The sequence below is a fragment of the Zootoca vivipara genome, chromosome 7 (assembly GCF_963506605.1).
Source record: "Zootoca vivipara chromosome 7, rZooViv1.1, whole genome shotgun sequence".
Classification (NCBI taxonomy): Eukaryota; Metazoa; Chordata; class Lepidosauria; order Squamata; family Lacertidae; genus Zootoca; species Zootoca vivipara.
In genome coordinates, this window is record NC_083282.1 from 83,100,846 (window position 1) to 83,119,986 (window position 19,141).

Genomic DNA, 19,141 nt, shown 5'->3' on the forward strand with positions numbered 1-19,141 from the left:
CCGAATCTGCTAGACAGAGCCAAACAGAGGTGGGTGTCCTGCCCTCCCCTGCCATAAATCCTGGCTATGCCCATGTATGTGGGCACCTTATCTGCAGAAAATAGAGAGAGAGCAAAGCTTATCATAATGTGAAGGGTACTCCGCCTGGCATCCTTAGCGCTCGGCGATATAATGTTGGCTGTGAATTTCAGCGTTCTTGCACTTCGCGCGATCCTGTATCCCACACCTGTTTGGTGGCCGAACGCGCCGCGCAAACCACCCATCTCTGCCCTGGCAGGCGGATGCAGCGCCTCCTCCCTCCGCCCCTCCCGCGGCATTCCTCAGCCGTCTCCTAGCAACGCGATACAGCAGCAGCAGCAAGCGCGTTTATCTCCGACTCGGAGGTAGCTCTCTCGCCTGCCTGGCCGCTGGCTGGAGCCCGGCTGCTAGCAGCGCCCGCCCTCAGCCCAGCCGCCAGGGGGAGCTAGACCGGGGGAGCTAGTCTGGGATTATGCAGAAGAACAAATTCAACTTCGTGGCTGAACTCCAGATCTGGTACAGTCCTTGCTTCTTCGCCTTACACCCCCCCCTCTCTCCCCACCACCCATTCCCCCTGCCGGGTGTACAGCCTGCCGGGGATAGCCAACAACATGACCTCTCTGAAGTCTAGCTCCTAATTCGGAAAGCTCTCTCTCTCTCTCTCTCTCTCTCTCTCTCTCTCACACACACACACACACACACAGGACCCAGTTACAGGCATTTCTATAATAATAAGAATGGCACCTGTTTGCCTTGCAAGACTGTTATGTACTGAGCTGAATCCTAGAACAATAGGATTCAGAATCAGCGGGAGCTACCCAATCCAACTCCAGGTGGAAGTGAATCCGCAACCTGATTGGCCTGCTGGAGCAGCCAATCAGGCGGCTGGCAGAAGTGAATCTGCTACCTGATTGGCCTGTAGGAGCAGCCAATCAGGCTGCAGGCAGAAGTCAATCCACAATATAATTGGCCCACAGGTGTAGCCCTGAAGTAGCCAATCACGCAAGGCCCATTGTGTAAATAATGTATATAAGCAGATGGTTTTGGGAAAAGAGCTATTCATCTTCTTCTCCTCTTCTCCTTGATGACTATGAGCTGAATAAAGAGCATGAAATTCACTCTCGACTCCGAGTATATTTCAAAGACCTTTCCATCACCCCCACTGTCCATTGCTGGAGAGAGAGAGAGAGGGAGAGGGAGAGACCAGTTGTAGAATCACAGAGTTATAAGGGAGCCTGAGGATCTTCTAGTCCAGGCATCCCCAAACTGCAGCCCTCCAGATGTTTTGGCCTACAACTCCCATGATTCCTAGCTAGCAGAACAAGTGGTCAGGGAAGATGGGAATTGTAGTCCAAAACATCTGGAGAGCTGAAGTTTGGGGGTGCCTGTTCTAGTCCAACCCCCTAGAATGCAGGAATATGCAGCTTTCTCATTCGGGAATCGAACCTGCAACCTTGGCATTATCAGCACTACACTCTAAGCAACTTTGAGTTGGGTGGTTGTCAGTGGTCGACTGAAGCCCCACATTTGTCTGTCCCCCCTAGAATAGGCAAACAGAGTCTAGGCAACTTCCGTGCAAACTTTTCTGCCCCGCACTGCCAAATTTTAAATCAATCACTAAAGCCATTTTCTTGTTATAATGGTGGGATGGGATGCGTCGCCAATATGCCCTCAACAATAGGGCCGCCGCCGCCCTATAATAATTCATGTGATATTTCCTCCTCCCTAGCCTCCAGCTTGTGTCTCTTTATTGCAGTTGTGATTGCTGCGTGGAATGTGGTTGCACAAGTGTTAATGGGCTGGTTGTTGCCTGTTGTAAGTCATGGTGACATGACCACTCCCAATGCCTCAGGTGTGCCTCAGGTGTGCCATTTTTGTGAACTTTTAATGTCCTATTTCCTCTGTTCTACAGTATTTAGTCTGTTGTGCTTTCGTTTGGTTTCTTGAACAACAAAGCTACTACTAAAAAGTGTGCATGCACACGAAAGCTTATACCAAGAGCAAACTTAGTTGGTCTCTAAGGTGCTACTGGACAATTGTTTTAATTTTTTTACATATTTGGAAAGCTACTACTGCCATCCTACCTCCTACCATTTCAGGAACATTTTGAAACTTTTTTCAATGGCCCTGTGAACAGAGCAAAAACAAACAAAGTGCCCATCCTGTCCAGCTCATGGACAAGTCGTGTGACATTGGCTATAGCACCACCACAATCCAATACATGGGTGCTGGATCAGGGCTGTTTTAAGTAGAGTACTAAGGATAAAAACCAGGCTACTTCTTCTTTTAAAACCATCTGGAAGCCAGTCCTTTACCACAAACAGACGGGCAAAACAGAGTAAGGGATAGAATCAAATGTGTTTATAGACTGGCTTACGAGAGGAGTGGTAGCCATTAAGCTTCTAATTGTTCAGTATCGTTTATGCCCTCTCGGGCGTGAAAGGCGAAAACTAAAATGTAATCCTAAACTGAACCAAGGAATAGGGGAGCTACCGGTAGGTGTTGCATTCCACAGATAATCAGAATTGCTTCATAACAAGGCTCTTAAAACTGCAGTCTAAGCTCCTTCTGTGGTGCAGTCCACCGCTCAGTGAAATCAAAGTAAGGTACATTAAAGGCAACAGTCTCACTCCACGTACTTCATCTTAACTGCCTCGTGGGTCACGCTGTTAACAACTTAAGAGGACAAGGTTACAATCTGCAGATCACTTATTCCAAAACAATGGCTTGATATAATTACTGTAGAGTAAATAAAGTTGTGGGTTGCTGCAAGGTTTAGTGGTTTCTATATGTATATATATATACTGTATAGTGTCCTTGAGAAGGGCTTACTCAGTGAAATAAGCCAACTTGTTCATTATTCCTTCAACTAGCAAAATGCATCATTCTGTTGGGTGGAGATGAGTGTCACAGAGAAATAAACTTATACGTTTCAAGGACCCAGCTGGCAACCTGGCTCTGTGCAGAGAAACACTCCTTCGGGTATACAGGGCCGAGGCCATTTAGGGCGTTTTTATGTCATTAAAGGCCCATTTAAAATATTTCTACCATCTCCTTATGCAGGAAGCTAGAGGGTTTTTTTATGTTAAGGGCTTACACACACTTCGATTTGTCCCATGATTTTTAGGCATGGATCCGAGCGGGGTGGAGTCATGTATAGTTTGTTTGATCCAGTGCCTAAGCCAATACCACTCACATGCTGCAACCAATAAAAGTTGTGGCCTTTTCTCACCCATTAACCTTAATACATTGTGTCCTCGTGTCTTTCTTTCTTCAAGCGGGTGGCGGGTCCTTGACTCACAAGCTTTTCTTTTGTCCTACAGTTTTCCTCAGGAAGCTCTGCTGATTACTGATCTGTGTACAGTGGTACCTCTACTTACGAATTTAATGCGTTCTGAACGCACATTTGTAAGTCGATAAAAATTGTAAGTCGAATCCCATAGGAATGCATTGGGAGAAAAAATTCGTAAGTTGAAGCAACCCTATCTAAAAATTCGTAAGTAGAATAAATCCTATCTAAACTGCATCCAAGATGGTGGACAGAGCTCCATTCGTAAGTAGAAACATTCGTAAGTAGAGTTATTCATAAGTAGAGGTACCACTGTATTAGTGTTTGCTCCAATTCAGTGGTAAAAACCACGGATTTTCCTGGGTAAACCAGTGGGACAAATGAAAAACCTCCCAGGCCCATGGCTAGAAATCACAGGGCAAGCGGGAGAAAACAGAAGTATGTGTGAGCTTAAGACTGTTTCGTAAATCCTTTTAAACCATTTCTTTTGTATCTACATCAGGAAGGATCATGTTGAAACTGAAAACATAGCTGCAAGGAGATGGCCCCATCGGTGGGGGTTTCTGTTAACACCAGTGGAAGAGGTAAAAATTTTTTGTGTTTGTGTGACATTTATCCATGAAGGACAGTTTTGTTTCAGTTCTTAATCTCACTTCATGACCTGCATTGAACAAGAATCACCTTCTTGCGGAAACGTGAGGATATGGTCTTGTTGCACAAAAACATCTACAGTACATCTCTCCAGGCGCGTAGTAAGGGAGGGCCGAACGGGGCGGTCTGCCCCTAGCTCCACTCTGTTTTTTTTAAACATAATTTTTATTGATTTTACAAATTACAAAAGATGGTACATACATATACACCTTTTCCACCTTCTTCCCACCCCCCTCCATGGGTCCTCCCCTGCCACAGAAGTATCCCACGCAGGTGAACAGTCAGAAGTGGTCCATTTTATGATTGGGTTTCTGTCCTCCTCCCCCTCCCCTGCCCCCGAAGCCCCCCCCTGCCACCAGGGAGCTCCAGTGAACCAGGGCAGTACGCAGGAGTTCATCCATCCAACCATCTATTGTCATACCAAAAAAAAAAAGAAAATACAAAAAGAGAAAAGGAGAAAAAAGAAAAGAAAAAAAAAGACAAAAAGGAAAAAAGACAAAAAAAAAATTCATCATAATTGTTAAATTCATAATTGTTAAACCATATTTTGTGGGCTTCCCCACCCTCCCCCCTTCCCCGGTTTTCCTCCCTTATTTATCATCTTCAACAGTTTCATAGTTCATATTTTATAACATACACCTTTATATCTTGTACCACTTTTAAACTAACTATTATCATTTTCGCCTATTGTCCAATCACTGAGAAATCAAACTCCCATTTTTTCTTCCCGTGCCTAATTTTTACCCCTCTATAGGCCTCCATATTTTCACCTTTTTCCAGAATCAATTCACTTTTTAAACCTATAATTATTCCCAAACTAACCTTACACCCCCCCGAGTACTGGCTCCACCCCACCAATCCAGCAAGTTCCATAGTCAGCAGTCCAGTTATAGTCCTATTAACCCATCCTTACAATCACAACTTCACTTTCCCTTCACCCCACCCCCTGTTTACAGTCTTTTGCCATCCAGGCCTCCATATCAGACCCCTGAGCTTCTTCTCTTCTCTGCTTAATTTTTCCTTCTTCCCTGTGGTCATTCTGGAGTTCCAGTAAGTCCAATCGTGCCCCCCTCGAAGGGGAGGCACTCCATCCAACTTTTTGTAGAGTAAAATCATCATTTTTTTCGTGATGGGCTTCATTTTGTGTTAAGTCATCACAGTCCTCATCATTGTCATTCTCACATTCGTCTTCTTCAGTTTCAAAAGCTTCATCTTCTAAGAAATCATATTCTGCCATCATCATCTGGAATTGTTGCTGTAACACTTGCCGTTGTGTCTCCTCTTGACATAGTTCTATTCTTGCTTCCCACATTAAGGTCAAAACAGTCCGCTGAAACTCAGGCGGGTACCTTTTTGTTGACATAGTTCAGTCCTGTCAAGGTCAAAACTTGTCACATGGGGTGGAATATAATCGCAGTCTATTTTCTCGACTCCATTTTAACAAGCTGGCTGCATTCTTAAAAATAAAGTTCGAACTCACATTTCAAAAGTATATAAACCAAAAAAGAATTTCCAAAAAGTCCAGAGATAAAGATAGAAATAGAATTTAACTATAAATCCTGATCAACTCACTGGATTGTCTGGGCTGCCGGCTCCCGAGGAACAGAAAGGTCTTTCTTAGTCTTAACTTCTTTCTGCAGGGCAATCACAACCACAGTCTCTTTCCCCTTTTACCCTGCATTTAGGGGAGATTCTCTTTGATGCCTTTGAGGAATCCTTTTAAGTTGAAATCTTCTGTTTACGGCTTCGGGTTTCTGTTTACTGTCTCTTATGTTACCGTAGGGGGGGGTGGCTTCCTCTTTTCCCCTCTCTCCCAGGTCCAAATTGTTGCCTTAATTTACATTCCAAAGAATCCAAATTACTCACAGTCTATTCATTTGCTGAATGTTCTTTGAAGAATTGGCCACCTCCACTTCCCAGACTCGCAGCTTCGCACTCTCAGAGCAGCAATGTCAGCCTGTCCGCCGCGGTTCACCTCCTCGCTCTCGGGGGCTTAAACAAAGCCGATCCGGGGAGGAGAGAGCCCGCTTTTGGCGCCGCCAGGCAAAATCTGTCCCCAAAAAGCTCGATTTGGGGCTTTTAAGGAGGTTTCGCTTCGCTGGAACGATTCCCTCCACCTCTGAAGCGCCGAGGTCCGCTCCGCTGTGCGGACCCCCATCTGAGCAAGATGGCGTGGTCAACCGGAAGCCCTAGCTCCACTCTGGCAGGGAGGGGCAGCATGGGGGCAGTGCCCCGGCCCCTGGCCCGCCCCTTGTCTCCTCCGCCCGAGCAGGAAGCAGCAGGATCAACTTTCTGGTTGGCTGGAATATCACCAAATATACGAAATATTTAAACAGGACAATAAGATAGGATTTGATAAAGAGCCCTCAAAACTCAAAATAGAATTAATAAATAATGAAAACCAAGATAATTTCGAGAATGTACTGTCTCCTCCTTGACTGGGAAGTCGAGCAGGAGGAGGTTAAAGCAACAATGATTAGATGGGCACAGGATATTGGCCGCCCAATAATGATGACCGAATGGGAGAATCTCTGGAAAATAAACATGAAGTTCACGGCGTGTTATAACATCAAGGAGAATATGTTAAAGATGCAGCACAGATGGTATCTCACCCCCTCAAGATTATCTAAGGTGTATAAAAATTTAGCAAATATTTGTTGGAGGTGTGGTGGAAACAATGGTGAGATGTCTCATATGTGGTGGACGTGTAGGAAGATCAAAGTGTTTTGGGGTTTAATTTATGATGATGAGCTGAAAAAAAATGTTTGGAATAACTTTATTTAAAAAAACCAGAAGCATTTCTGTTAAGTATTGTTGGCAATGACATTCTGAGGAACTTGAAAGATATATTTTTATATGCAACGGTGGCAGCACGGATTTTGGTGACAAAGGGCTGGAAGGAAGAAGTTCTGACATTAATAGATTGGCAGAATAAGCTACAAGAATTTGCCGAAATGGCGCAGTTGGCAACTAGCCTGAGAGGTAATTCCAGACAAAAATTTATGGAAAAGTGGGATAGATATAAGATGTATGTTCGAAAATACAGTAAGGATTCACTATTTATGCTAGCTTTTGATTGAACTTGGAGAGAAAATGAGCTGAGAAACCAAAGTAAGAGTACATGCTGATATAAGAGTGTTATAGAAAATAAGTAAAGAAAAACAGCAATAGGAGTACATTCATATGTAAAATAATAATATACTATCAGGAAAGACAGGAAGTCCAAATTGTTGGTTGATTTAAGATTCTGAAAGAAATATTTGGTTTTTAATTTTTCCTTTTCCTTTTTTTTCTTTATCAATTTTTTTGTTTTTCTGTTTAATATTTACGTACGTATGTCAATACAATAAGTTGGATGAAGTAACAAAATGTAATATAGCAATGTCTACTATTGTAATAAGTAATATGTTTATTAATGTAACATAAGAAAAATTTAATAAAGGCATATTAATATGGAGAAAAAAATAAAAAATAAAATGAGAATTAGTTCTCCATATGGAAAAATGGATTCCAAAAGCACCCAAAGCTATATAATAAATAGGCTTATATCTGAAGTACAAGGTCATCAGCTACTGCTATGATGGAAACAGCATAAATATCTAGATAGATATGAACTGTTACAATTTTATCACAATGCATGGCTCAGCCTGAAGTACCAATTTATTTTATTGCATTGTTCTTCTATTTTTAGTTGTTAAAAGATGAAAAGAAGCCTCCTGCCAAGCCGAAGATCCCACTTCCACAACACTTACAAATCCGACCTGTGACACCGGTGGAAACATATATTAAGGTTAGGCAATAGTCGCACAGTCTTAAATGGCACCACAATTTCAAAACATTTATTTTGAAAGAAAGAAAAACTACCTGTGGTGGTAGGTAGCCTTGAACGTTCCTCATCAGTTGTTCTACAATGACTTGGGATGCGGGTGGCGCTGTGGTCTAAACCACTGAGCCTCTTGGGCTTGCCGATCAGAAGGTTGGCGGTTCGAATCCCTGAGATGGTGGTGTGAGCTCCCATTGCTCTGTCCCAGCTCCTGCCAACCTAGCAGTTTGATAGCACGTCAGTGCGAGTAGATAAATAGGTACTGCGGCGGCGGGAAGGTAAACAGCATTCCCTTGCACTCTGGTTTACATCGCAGTGTTCCGTTGCACCTGAAGCGGTTTAGTCATGCTGGCCACATGACCCAGAAAGCTGTCTGTGGACAAATGCCGGCTCCCTTGGCCTGAAAGCGAGATGAGTGCCGCAACCCCATAGTCGCCTTTGACTGGACTTAACCGTCCAGGTGTCCTTTGCCTTTGTCTTCTACAAAGGATTCTCTTTTGATAAAGATGAGAGTAAATGGTGCTGGAATCCTGAGGGCTACTTTGAAAGGACAACCTAAGACATTTGCTGAGCAAATGTTTCGTTGTCTTGCAATACGGTGGCCCTGCTGTAGGACAGGAAAGTTACATATCAGGTTAGTTACTTCATCTCTGCAGGTGTTCAATGCACAGATCAGAATCCAGAATTATCTTATGTTCTAGGAACACACAAAAACCACTTTCATGAGAGATGTTTAAACTTTGAATGCCCCACTTTTCCATACAGATATCAGACCTACCACATAAGATTTATGATCTTGAGAAGACATACTTACAGTTTTCTAATAAAAGCTAGACCCTTTCAGTAGCAGGGGAATTTTCATTACTCTGGGGCAAGGGTAACAAACTGGAGGTCTTAGAATCTTGACATGGACCAGTGATCAATTTTATGTAGTCTCTGTAAGCTTCCTACCAAATTAGTTTGGGTAAAGGAATTTGGATTGGCAAGAAAAAAAATAATCTCGATATTGTGAAAGAATCTACACATTAACATGGCATCTCTTTGGGTCTGTATGCAATGCCCTTTGTAATGTCCAAGCCCCCATGTGCTGCATATGTTTGTGAAGCCCCAGTTGTTAATTAAATGGACTGTACTATAGTGCTTGGATGGGTTGGTGATCTCCATCTTCATGACTGCATCGTTCATGGGACAAGAGAAATGTGCACAGCTGGCTAAATCATCCAGCCCAGTGTTCTTCAGTTTTGGATCTGCAGATGTAGGGCACCATCGCTGGCCATTGGCTAAGCTGGCTGGGGATGATTGGAAACGTAGCCCAACCATGTCCCAGGACTCAAACTTGAAAGAGTCAGTGGTGCAGGACATTTCTATATGTAACCTGTTTTGCTCGGTAAGCATACTGCTTTACAGAACCTCTGAACTGAGGGCCTGTCAGATATGGAAGTCGGGAACAAACCTGGCCTGTGTGCTACTTTCAAGTCATGGCTTGCCCATCAAAAGAAAAGTTAGTTGGTGACCATGTGGAGGAGAACCAGTTCTGGTGTAAGTAGTTAGTGTCTGATTAGTCCAGGGAGGTCAGGGTTCAGATCCCCACTCAGCCATGAAGCCTGCTGAGGGGACCTTGGGCCAGTTGCTGCCTCTCAGCCTAATTTCTCTCACAGAGTGGTTGAGAGGATAAAATATGGAGCCTGTTTGAGCACTTTGGAGGAAAAGAGGGATACAAAGGCAATCAATCAATCAATAAACAAGCAAGCAAGCATTTAAACACCTGGGGCTTGAAATCCCAGTTTACTCTCTCACTTGAAAATGAAAAACCACTTATGTGGCGAGGCCCCGGGCCCCGCAGTTCCCACAGAAATAAACACACAAACACAAATATGTTGGGTTAATGGGATAAATTAGGCCACAACTTTATTGGTTACAGATGTGAGTGGTTTGGCTTAGGCAATTGGGCGAAGCATAACTATATCCTGACTCCTGCCCGTCTGCAGGAAGTCTCGAAAGGGTCAACCACCGATAGGGGGAGCCCTATTATATACATCAATTAAGAGCTCCCCCCAGGGTCACCGATGGGGTCGTGGCATGCCCACAGCCCATGCTCAGGATCCCTTTAACGGGATACCCTTAGCGTGGAGGGGCAGGCGGAGGCAACATCCTCTCCTCCCATAACAAGGCTTACCCAATGCCTATTGTGACGGTTGCTACTAGGTAGGTGAAAACCAAATGGCTGGTGCCAAATTGCCAAGTGGAAAAATTCCTACCCAGCCCCAACAACCAGGCGACCGACATTAGTCATAGCAAGGCCATAGTCAAGCAACGCAAGAAAGTAGACTAAAGGTGGCTACCCCCCAGCCACGCCATGGTTTAAATGGCAAGTAGCCATGCCCCTGGCTAACCCAATTGATCAGTCGGAGGTGTGGTGCCCCTGGGTGTCCTAGTGACATGGGCAGCATTCCTCCGCCCACTGCCGGTTAACTGAGGTCCCGGAACTCCTCCCGCAGTGCAGCCTCCCCGGAGAAGGGGAGCTGTCTTATCTGTTATTCCCAATGGGTTGGGCAAGGAATCCTTGACCCCCTTCCCACTGCCTCTGTGTGTCTGCCATGCAGCATGGAAGCAGGAGGGTATAATTGCCTCCTTTGTTTGGCTCTGTGGGTGGTGTGTATGGCTGTGGAAGAAAGGAAAGAAAGAAGGAAGAGGGAGTTGGTTCAAAGATGTCCTCCGCCTAGATATCGCAAACGTTTCCCAGTCTTGGCTGAGGAACAAAGCAAAAGGGCTCTGGCAACAGGACAGAAATAGAAGCATTGCTTTCTCGCTGTGTGTATCTCCACTGGATAAGCCCCCAGATGTTAAAGGGATACGTGGAGGGCCATTTTAATGTGCCTTGTGGAGGTGGTTTAGTCAAAGCAAGCACAGAAGCCAAGGCTGATACGGAGCTTCAGTCTTTTCCCTCCCCTCCCCTAGCTAGGTTAGTTCCTTATTAACCAGGTTCATTTATAGCAACTACAGATTGAAAGATTCAGGTAGGTGGCCGTGTTGGTCTGATGCAGTCTAAATAAAAAATTGTCCAGTAACAACGAAGTTTGTTCTGGGTATAAGCTGAAAAAGTGTGCATGCAAACAAAAGCTTATACCCAGAACAAACTTAGTTGGTCTCTAAGCTGCTACTAGGGACCCAGGTGGCGCTGTGGGTTAAACCACTGAGCCAAGGGCTTGCTGATCAGAAGGTCAGCGGTTCGAATCCCTGTGACGGGGTGAGCTCCCGTTGCTCGGTCCCAGCTCCTGCCAACCTAGCAGTTCAAAAGCACGTCAAAATGAAAGTAGATAAATAGGGACCGCTACAGCGGGAAGGTAAACGGTGTTTCTGTGTGCTGCTCTGGTTCGCCAGAAGTGGCTTTGTCATGCTGGCCACATGACCTGGAAGCTATACGCCGGCTCCCTCGACCAATAATGCGAGATGAGCACGCAACCCCAGAGTCGGTCACGAATTGACCTAATGGTCAGGGGTCCCTTTACTTTTTTTAAGCTGTTACTGGACAATTGTTTGTTTATTACAGATTGAAAGCTTTTACAGAAAGTTTCTTTCTGCAAAACAAAAAACAAAAAACTGGTCACTAATATTTCTTACATTTGTCCTGAAAACTCTTCCCCTTCTCCAGCCCAATGCACATAATGTGTGTTTAATACAGAGGTGGGTAATCTTTTTTAGCCCAAGGGCTACATTGATGGTTAGCTAACCTTGGAGGGCTGCAAGTCTTCTGCGTATGCACACACAGATTTGAACCTCTGTAGCCCATTTCCTGCTACTAATGTTTTCAAAGAATATTTTGTTGTTGGTCTTGGATGGCAAGGGAGTCAAAAGTGTGCTAAAGAAGGATAAGGAGGTTGCAGAGAAGTTGGATGAATTATTTGCATCTGTCTTCACAGCATATCCTTCAAGTGTCATGATTTCCCAGGACATCCTGAAACAACAGAAGCTATCCCAGCTTCTGATTTGATCTCAGAATGTCCTATTTCCCCCTCCAGCACCACCACTGCTGAGCTCGGGGAGGAGGATGAGCCAGCACCTGTTGGCGCTTGCAGTAATGTTGTGTTAGCATGTGACTCAGCTAGCTCCCACGAGAGCACGGCACCCGAAGACACATGTGCAAGTCGCTCATGCAAGAACGCAGCACACAAAAACATGCATCCCGATTTTCAACAGTGGAATGTTGGAGAGCATTGAAGTACATATCTCTATGCCTAAACTAACTTTCACAGTGCAGGAGTCTGAGGAACTAAGGTGGGTGGTGATGGTGAGAGATGAAGCTCTAGACCTAATACAGTGGTACCTCTACTTACGAATGACTCAACTTACGAATGACTCGACTTACGAATGGAGCTCCATTTGCCATCTTGGATGCTGTTTAGATAGGATTTTTTCAACTTACGAATTTTTAGATAGGGTTGCTTCGACTTACATTTTTTTCTCCCAATGCATTCCTATGGGATTCGACTTACATTTTTTTCGACTTACAAATGTGCGTTCAGAACGCATTAAATTCGGGTTACAGATGCTTCAGGTTACAGACTCCATTAACCCAGAAATAGTACCTCGGGTTAAGAACTTTACTTCAGGATGAGAACAGAAATCACACAGCAGCAGCAGCAGCAGGAGGAGGCCCCATTAGCTAAAGTGGTACCCCAGGTGAAGAACAGTTTCAGGTTAAGAATTGAGTTCTTAACCTGAGGTACGTACCACTGTAGAGAAAATATAAACTGACAAATTGCCGAGACTGAATGGCCTCCACCCAAGAGTTCTTGAAGAACTCAAATGTGAAGTTGATGATCTTCTTTAAAATAATATATATCATGTGACTTGCCTCTGAAGCCAGCCTCCATACTTGAGGACAGGAAAGTGGCCAATGTAACACCAATTTCTGAAAGGGGATCCTGGGAATTTCAGGCCACTTGGCTTGTCATCTGCCGTGGGAAAATTGGTGAAAAGTATTGTTAAAGATAGAATAGCCAAGCATATAGAAGAACAAGCATTGCTTTACTCTTTCTCCATGGTTGAAGACACTTGCTGGAAATCCTAGGAGGGAACGGTGTTGTTGTGCTGAGATCCTGCTTGTGGGCTTTCTATGGTCATCTGGTTGACCACTGCGAGAACAGGATGCTGGACTAGATGGGCCACTGACCTGTTTCAGCTAGGCTATTTGTGTATTTTTTATATTATGTTCTTAGCTTCTGGTATAGTTTGTCCAGGGAGAAACCATAATCCCACATTCAAACATCATACCAAGCCACAGTTTGTGGTTTGTTGCACATGCTGGGGGAGGAACAAAGCCATTCTTTGTAGTAAATAATTAACCATGGCTTACCACAATGTGCGGATGGAGCCACTATCTTCTTGCTTCCACATAAATGTTAAAAGCTGTCCTAAAGAGTCAGGAAGAACGTTTTAACCTTTGAAAGGTTAGTCTTCATACATACATTTTTGCAGTGCCGTGATATAAATCTGATTTATTGTTGGTGTGGTCTTCTTTTTTTTCATATTGTTATATTTTTACGTATTACATTTATTTATGGGATTGATCTTCATGAAGAGCAGGTTATACATTACCTATTCATATATACATAGACTAGTTAAATATTTACTTTTAGGGTTAAACACATTCCTGTTTCTCTACATCTTTAAGCACTTGTTCTGATCCCCGTGAGGGTCAACTGACTTGTACAAACAGATTTCGAATGGGTTAAAGGCTACAATTTCATGCCCACAAGGCAACTGCGGGGTCACTTGCAAACACACTCCCTCCATGTTGTGGGTAAAGTCAATGCTCCCCCCCCCCATCTAGTACTTGTTTGGACTGGAAGAGAGGTCATCATATTGTATCTGTATCGGGGCCACCGTTGCATTTCACGCTCTTACGAAAGAAACTTTTTTCATCTTGGCATTCTTTAAAACAGCTGCCATCCTCAGTGGGACAGACTCTTCCTCAGCAAGTGTGTAGCTTCCAAGTGTTGTCTTCTCACAAATAGCACTGAAGAGGCCTTTTTGTTCCTCACACGGGGAGTATTTGAACTTGGAGTTGTGATTTTGCCTAATGTAGCATATACCGTGTGAAAGAGCCATAGTTAACTCTAATGGTGGTCCCCCTAGAAATGTTAGCAATTAAATATGAATCATCCGGAGGTGGTTGCACATTGCCCAACTCCCCACCCCTCACCCCCAAACCCCTGTATCCAGTCTTTGCATCTTGCAGAAGAAAACCGTTGTAATGGTATATTCCAAAGAGCACGAGAACATTTAAGTGTTAACGTCTGCATAAGGCAGACATGGGAAATCCATATTGATTTAAGTGTCTTCTGTAAAAGTGGCATTAAACTAAACACTCTTCCAATTAATTCAGCACTTTGCAGAATTAAATCCCATCGTTGTCAGAAATATAGTCTCAGCTGCTTTGTAGGGACTTTTATTTAAATCTTCGGGGGATGTCAGTATTCTTTTATTTATGCGAAAGAGTTTGTTTCGAGTATAAACTAGTAGGAACTGCAGCAAAAATTTGCACCATGGGGTGCTTCTGTTTAGGGTTCCAGAGAGCCACCTGGGTCTTCTTTCAGGTAGCTGAATTTCATTCCATCTCCCCCCTGGCTTTCTGGTTTTCTTCATCTCAACAATCTGTTTGACTTCTGCAGCCATTGAACATGCTCAAATCTTCCTTGGGCTATTCTGTGGATAGTCCCTCCCTTGAGATTCCGCCCCGCCCCCATTATAATTTTTTGTAAGAATGCAGACCTTAAGATTCCCCACCTGCCGATGCCCACCATCTTGTGTCAGAGCATCCGCCATTTTGGCTGCAGAAAAATCCACATTTGGAGAATGAATTCACTGCAGTTGGGGTAAGGACAAAGAAGTAGACGAAGTTCTACCCAAATATGTGGTTTGAGATTTGTACTCAAGTCCTGAGCTCATCCTTATCCCTTTGCCAACAGAGGTGTGGTTGGAGGGGACAAGAACAGGGGATGAGAGGCTGTGAACACACCCATTTGTAGCGCAAATAAGTCGTTTTTCTCAATGCAGAATTGTGCATGCACATCCTCAACCTGCTGCTTTCAGTCTAGGGAGACTTCAGAGCCTCCCTTCCACACAGGTGGACGTGGTAGGCATTTGAGAACCCTTCCCTTGATTAGTTTGTCCACACTTTTCCTCCCTGAACAAATGAAGAAGGAAGCAGTAAATGTGATCTTCGTTTGTGCCCACCTACAATGGCACTGGGCAGGTGTCATGGTGCAAAGAACCCAGAATCAGTTTGCGCTGAGCTTTTGTGTTCAGAATGAAACGAGATGGTGAAAAAGTGCTTTTCAGGGGCATAAGATGTGCAATAGGTCCAGATTATGTGAGGGAAGCAGGCCCGACTCTAGGTGCAGTCCCGGTGGCGCGGGGCGCCAGGGCGCTGGGCCGACGGGGGCGCTGCACAGCAAAGCCGTGTGGAAGCCGTGCTGCACACTGCGAGGGCAGGGGCGCTGGAGCGATCTCCGTGCCTCAGCGCCAGGGCGCCCGACCTGCATGAGACGGCCCTGGAGGGAAGTCCTGCCGTGCATAGAGCTTTAATAAAACTATTTACTCTTCGGTTCCACTGACCTGTTAATCATTAAGAATGTAACAAGAGCCTCCTGGATCAGGCCAGTGGCTCATCTAGACCAGGATTCTGTTCTCACAGTAGCTAGCCAGATGCCTGTGGGAAGTCTGCAAGCAGCACACTTGAGCCCAAGAGCCCTCTCCCCTTCCGTGGTTTCCAGCAACTTGAATTCAGAAGCATTGCTGGCAGCAGAGTGAAGCCATCTTGGCTAGTAGCCATCAATAGTCTTCTCCTCCATGAATTTATCTAATCCTCTTTTAAAAGCATCTGAGTTGGTTAAACATTACAGTCTAGGTAGCAAAAGCCTCAGTGTGCAGCGAATGTAGAATATAATTTTGTGTGTATACCGCTACAGACAACCTTCCCCATTGTGGTGTCTAAACTCTGGAACCGCCTCCCAAGAGATATTGATCTGGCCTCCTTCTTTGCTTTTGAGAACACTCTTCAGACCATATGATTATGGCAGGCCTTCTTTGGTGTGGGATGATACGGGTTTTTTTAGCCAGGCTGTTGCATCTATGTACATAACCTGCTCTTGGGACCATATGGAAAAGGCAGTTAGGAAACTGATGCATCAGTTTTACCACTGTTTGTTTTGTTCTATAGGGCTGTGTTCAGCTAACAGGTCCCACAAGCGCTTACACTAGCCCAAGAGGGCTTCCCCCTATTCCTGTGCAGCCTCACTCACCCTCAGTTGCTTTTTGGGGGGGATTGGGAAGACACCCAGAATAGCATGCAGGGGGAGGTGAGGGGGGAATCATTCCATCTGACACTGGTGGAATGATTGCCCTAAGTGCAGCATCAAATTTCTCCTAGTGTTAGGGTTATTTTGAATTTTGTAGTGCTTCCTATCATCACTGAGAAACTGCCTTGAGTTTGGTTTGTAGCGCGGAAAGCTGGGATATATACCCAGAGAGATGGAAGAAACAATTCCAACCAGGGAAGAATGGCAAACCAAGTTGATGGACTATGCGGAATTGGCAGAACTAACTGGGAAGTTCAGAAACCAAGAGGACAAGAACTTTTTTAAAAAGAATGGGATAAATTTATAATTTATTTAGGAGACCATTGTAAACAGATGAAAACATTAGCAGGATTTTGACCACACTTGGAAAGTAACAAAAACTATGGACAATTCAGATGGATTTAAAAAATTGGATAACGATCTGATATGCAGTTTTAAACATTGTCGCTAGGACCCATGGAGGGGACGGGGGACAGGGGGAAGCCTCAAGATTCAGAGCGATCTCTTTATATGGATTCTTAATTGATTTTGTTATTTGTTTATAGTCTTTAAAATCTAATAAAAGGTGGGACAGATATAGATATGTATATGGCCAACTAAATAAATTGTATCCTCCTCCATTTCAGATTCACCCATCTCCTCCTGTCCCTCAGACGACACAAGGCTTCATAGGCTGGAGATCCACGGTTCCGGGTCTGGGACTTGAGCGTTACTCTAAGATCATAAGCACCAAAGGTGCCTTTTACAAGGATGTGCAGTGGCCAAATGAACCTACTGACTGACTTTATCTAGCTCTGTCAGCTTCCCTCACTTTTATTTCCACCAGCTTTTCAGAGGTTCCTATTGGGTAGGAGAACATATGTATTAAGAATGTGTTTGTCTACCATTTCAGCAGTACTTTTAAGTGAAGGTTAACGATGAGGTTATGCATGACTTACGGGTGTTTTATTAAAACCAGCAGTATACAACAGGCAAGTGCTCTTTGGGGTGTTTTTTTTTTTTTTTTGTAACCCAAGTGGAAGAAGAAGAAGAAGAAGAAGAAGAAGAAGAAGAAGAAGAAGAAGAAGAAGAAGAAGAAGAAGAAGAAGAAGAAGAAGAAGAAGAAGAAGAAGAAGAATCTAGTAGCTCAAAAGAGTGTTTAATAGAATTGACTGTCCTCCTCTGAGAACAAATAGCAATTCCTGGCTCAGCCATCCTGTTTATTCAGAATTCAACCTGATTTCCTTGCACAAAACTTACACGGTGGTTCAACCTTTAGGTCCTTATTGAGCCCCTGATTCAATTTGATTGCAGGGAGGCTGCAAGCTTTTTAGCACTAAATCGGAGCACATGTCAATCCAGAGAAAACCCAATTGACGTTTGCTCCCATTCAGCGGTAAACAGCGGGTTTTCCCAGTGGAAAGAGGGGTAAGTGGATGAGCCCCTAAATTTGTGGTATACACTCAAATTGCTCCTGCAAAATACTGTAGCAAGGCAGAAGTAGAGCAGGGTGGCAGAAGGAGCCTTACCCCTCTTCCGTTCAGCTAGCTCACGTGACGTACAGTAGCACACACAGAAACTGAGCCATGCATCTCACCGAGCAAGTTATAAATTGTTTCTGCAGCACCTTCTCAATAGTCCCATGGTTCTTTGCGGTTGTTATTATTGCATTATCAGCCCAGCAGAAAATCCCCTGCATGGTGGCGGCAGCACCAGGGTCAGTCGCTGGTGACTTTTGCCTTCTATAAAAGTTGCAGCGAGCCATTTCCCTCTTCCTGCCTGCAAACGCTTTATTTGAATATCTTGTTCCGCGCCCCTCAAAAACAAACTGACCTTCTCAACATTCTTTCCGAATAACTGAGAAATGATTCAGAGCCTTTGGAAAGAACCCTCAAAGAATGAAAACACTCGCAGAAAACATCCTTCCCCCCAGAGCTAAACATTACTTCAGGAAAAATGGGAATAATATGTTAACAATCAGACATGATCCTGTATTTATTGGATGCAGCGAAGATTTTTTGTGGTAGAACTTTGGAAGGCTACCCGTGTTCCCGAAGTTACATTTTGGTCGAAAACATTTTCGCGAGTTGGAAGTAACCCTCTCTCTGCCTCCCAATGCTAACACCATGTAGCTAGTAACACAATTTCTGCAGTAAGACAGCATCATACAACTAACCTATGAGCACTCATTCTGCATTCGTGGGGGCACACGCAGCCCCCCAGATTGAGACAAACCTCTCCGGGCATCTTCCTGATGAAGCGCAGCCTGGGACGTTCACAAATCAGTCCCGGGGCGCACCAGTGACACATATCAAAAGGCGTGCACGCTCAACCAGCAGAGTATAGCAGAAACGATCGTGGAGCGTGAGTGTGTGCATTCTAAGTGTTTATTAAGCAATATATACAGGACAAAGCAATCGTGGCATCCTCTCCCTTCTTCTCCAAGAGAGAGAGAGAGAGAAGTACAAAAGTACAGTGCAGCGGAAGAGGGCGAAGACTAGGCCCTCCAGATGTTTTGGCCTACAACTCCCATGATCCCTAGCCAACAGGACCAGTGGTCAGAGATGATGGGAATTGTAGTCCAAAACATCTGGAGGGCCGAAGTTTGGGGATGCCTGGCTAAGACTGGCTTCCGTTCTCACACTTTCCAAGCCCAGAAAGCAAACACTGATATGTGATGTAACAATCACACATCCAGCAACGGAGGAGTGAAATGCTAGCACACCCATGAATTTGAACCCGTGCAGATGCAACATAGTTTTTGGGGGGGAGTCTATCAATTAAAAACAATACCAATACAGAGGCAAGCTGGGAAATATCTCGGCTAGAAAACTATTATGTACTGAGCTGAATCCTAGAACAACAGGATCCAGAATGCAGCAGTCTGATTGGTCTGCAGAAGCCACGCAATCCAGCTCCAGGTGGAAGTGAATCAGCGACCTGATTGACCTGCAGGAGCAGCCAATCAGGCTTCTGGAGGAAATGAATCTTCAACCTGATTGGCCTACAGGAGCAGCC

The 19,141-nt window shown here is 44.5% G+C and overlaps 1 protein-coding gene across 1 annotated transcript; it reads left to right on the top strand.

Annotated features, from left to right (window-relative positions):
* Nucleotides 1-339: 339 nt before the first annotated feature.
* Nucleotides 340-18,620, top strand: CIMIP1 (ciliary microtubule inner protein 1). Its single transcript, XM_035121332.2, has 4 exons — nucleotides 340-534; nucleotides 3,810-3,891; nucleotides 7,650-7,748; nucleotides 16,771-18,620. Exons 1-4 carry the CDS (start codon nucleotides 491-493, stop codon nucleotides 16,924-16,926), a joined length of 381 nt encoding a protein of 126 aa, XP_034977223.1. The 5' UTR covers nucleotides 340-490; the 3' UTR covers nucleotides 16,927-18,620.
* The last annotated feature ends 521 nt before the right edge of the window (nucleotides 18,621-19,141 follow it).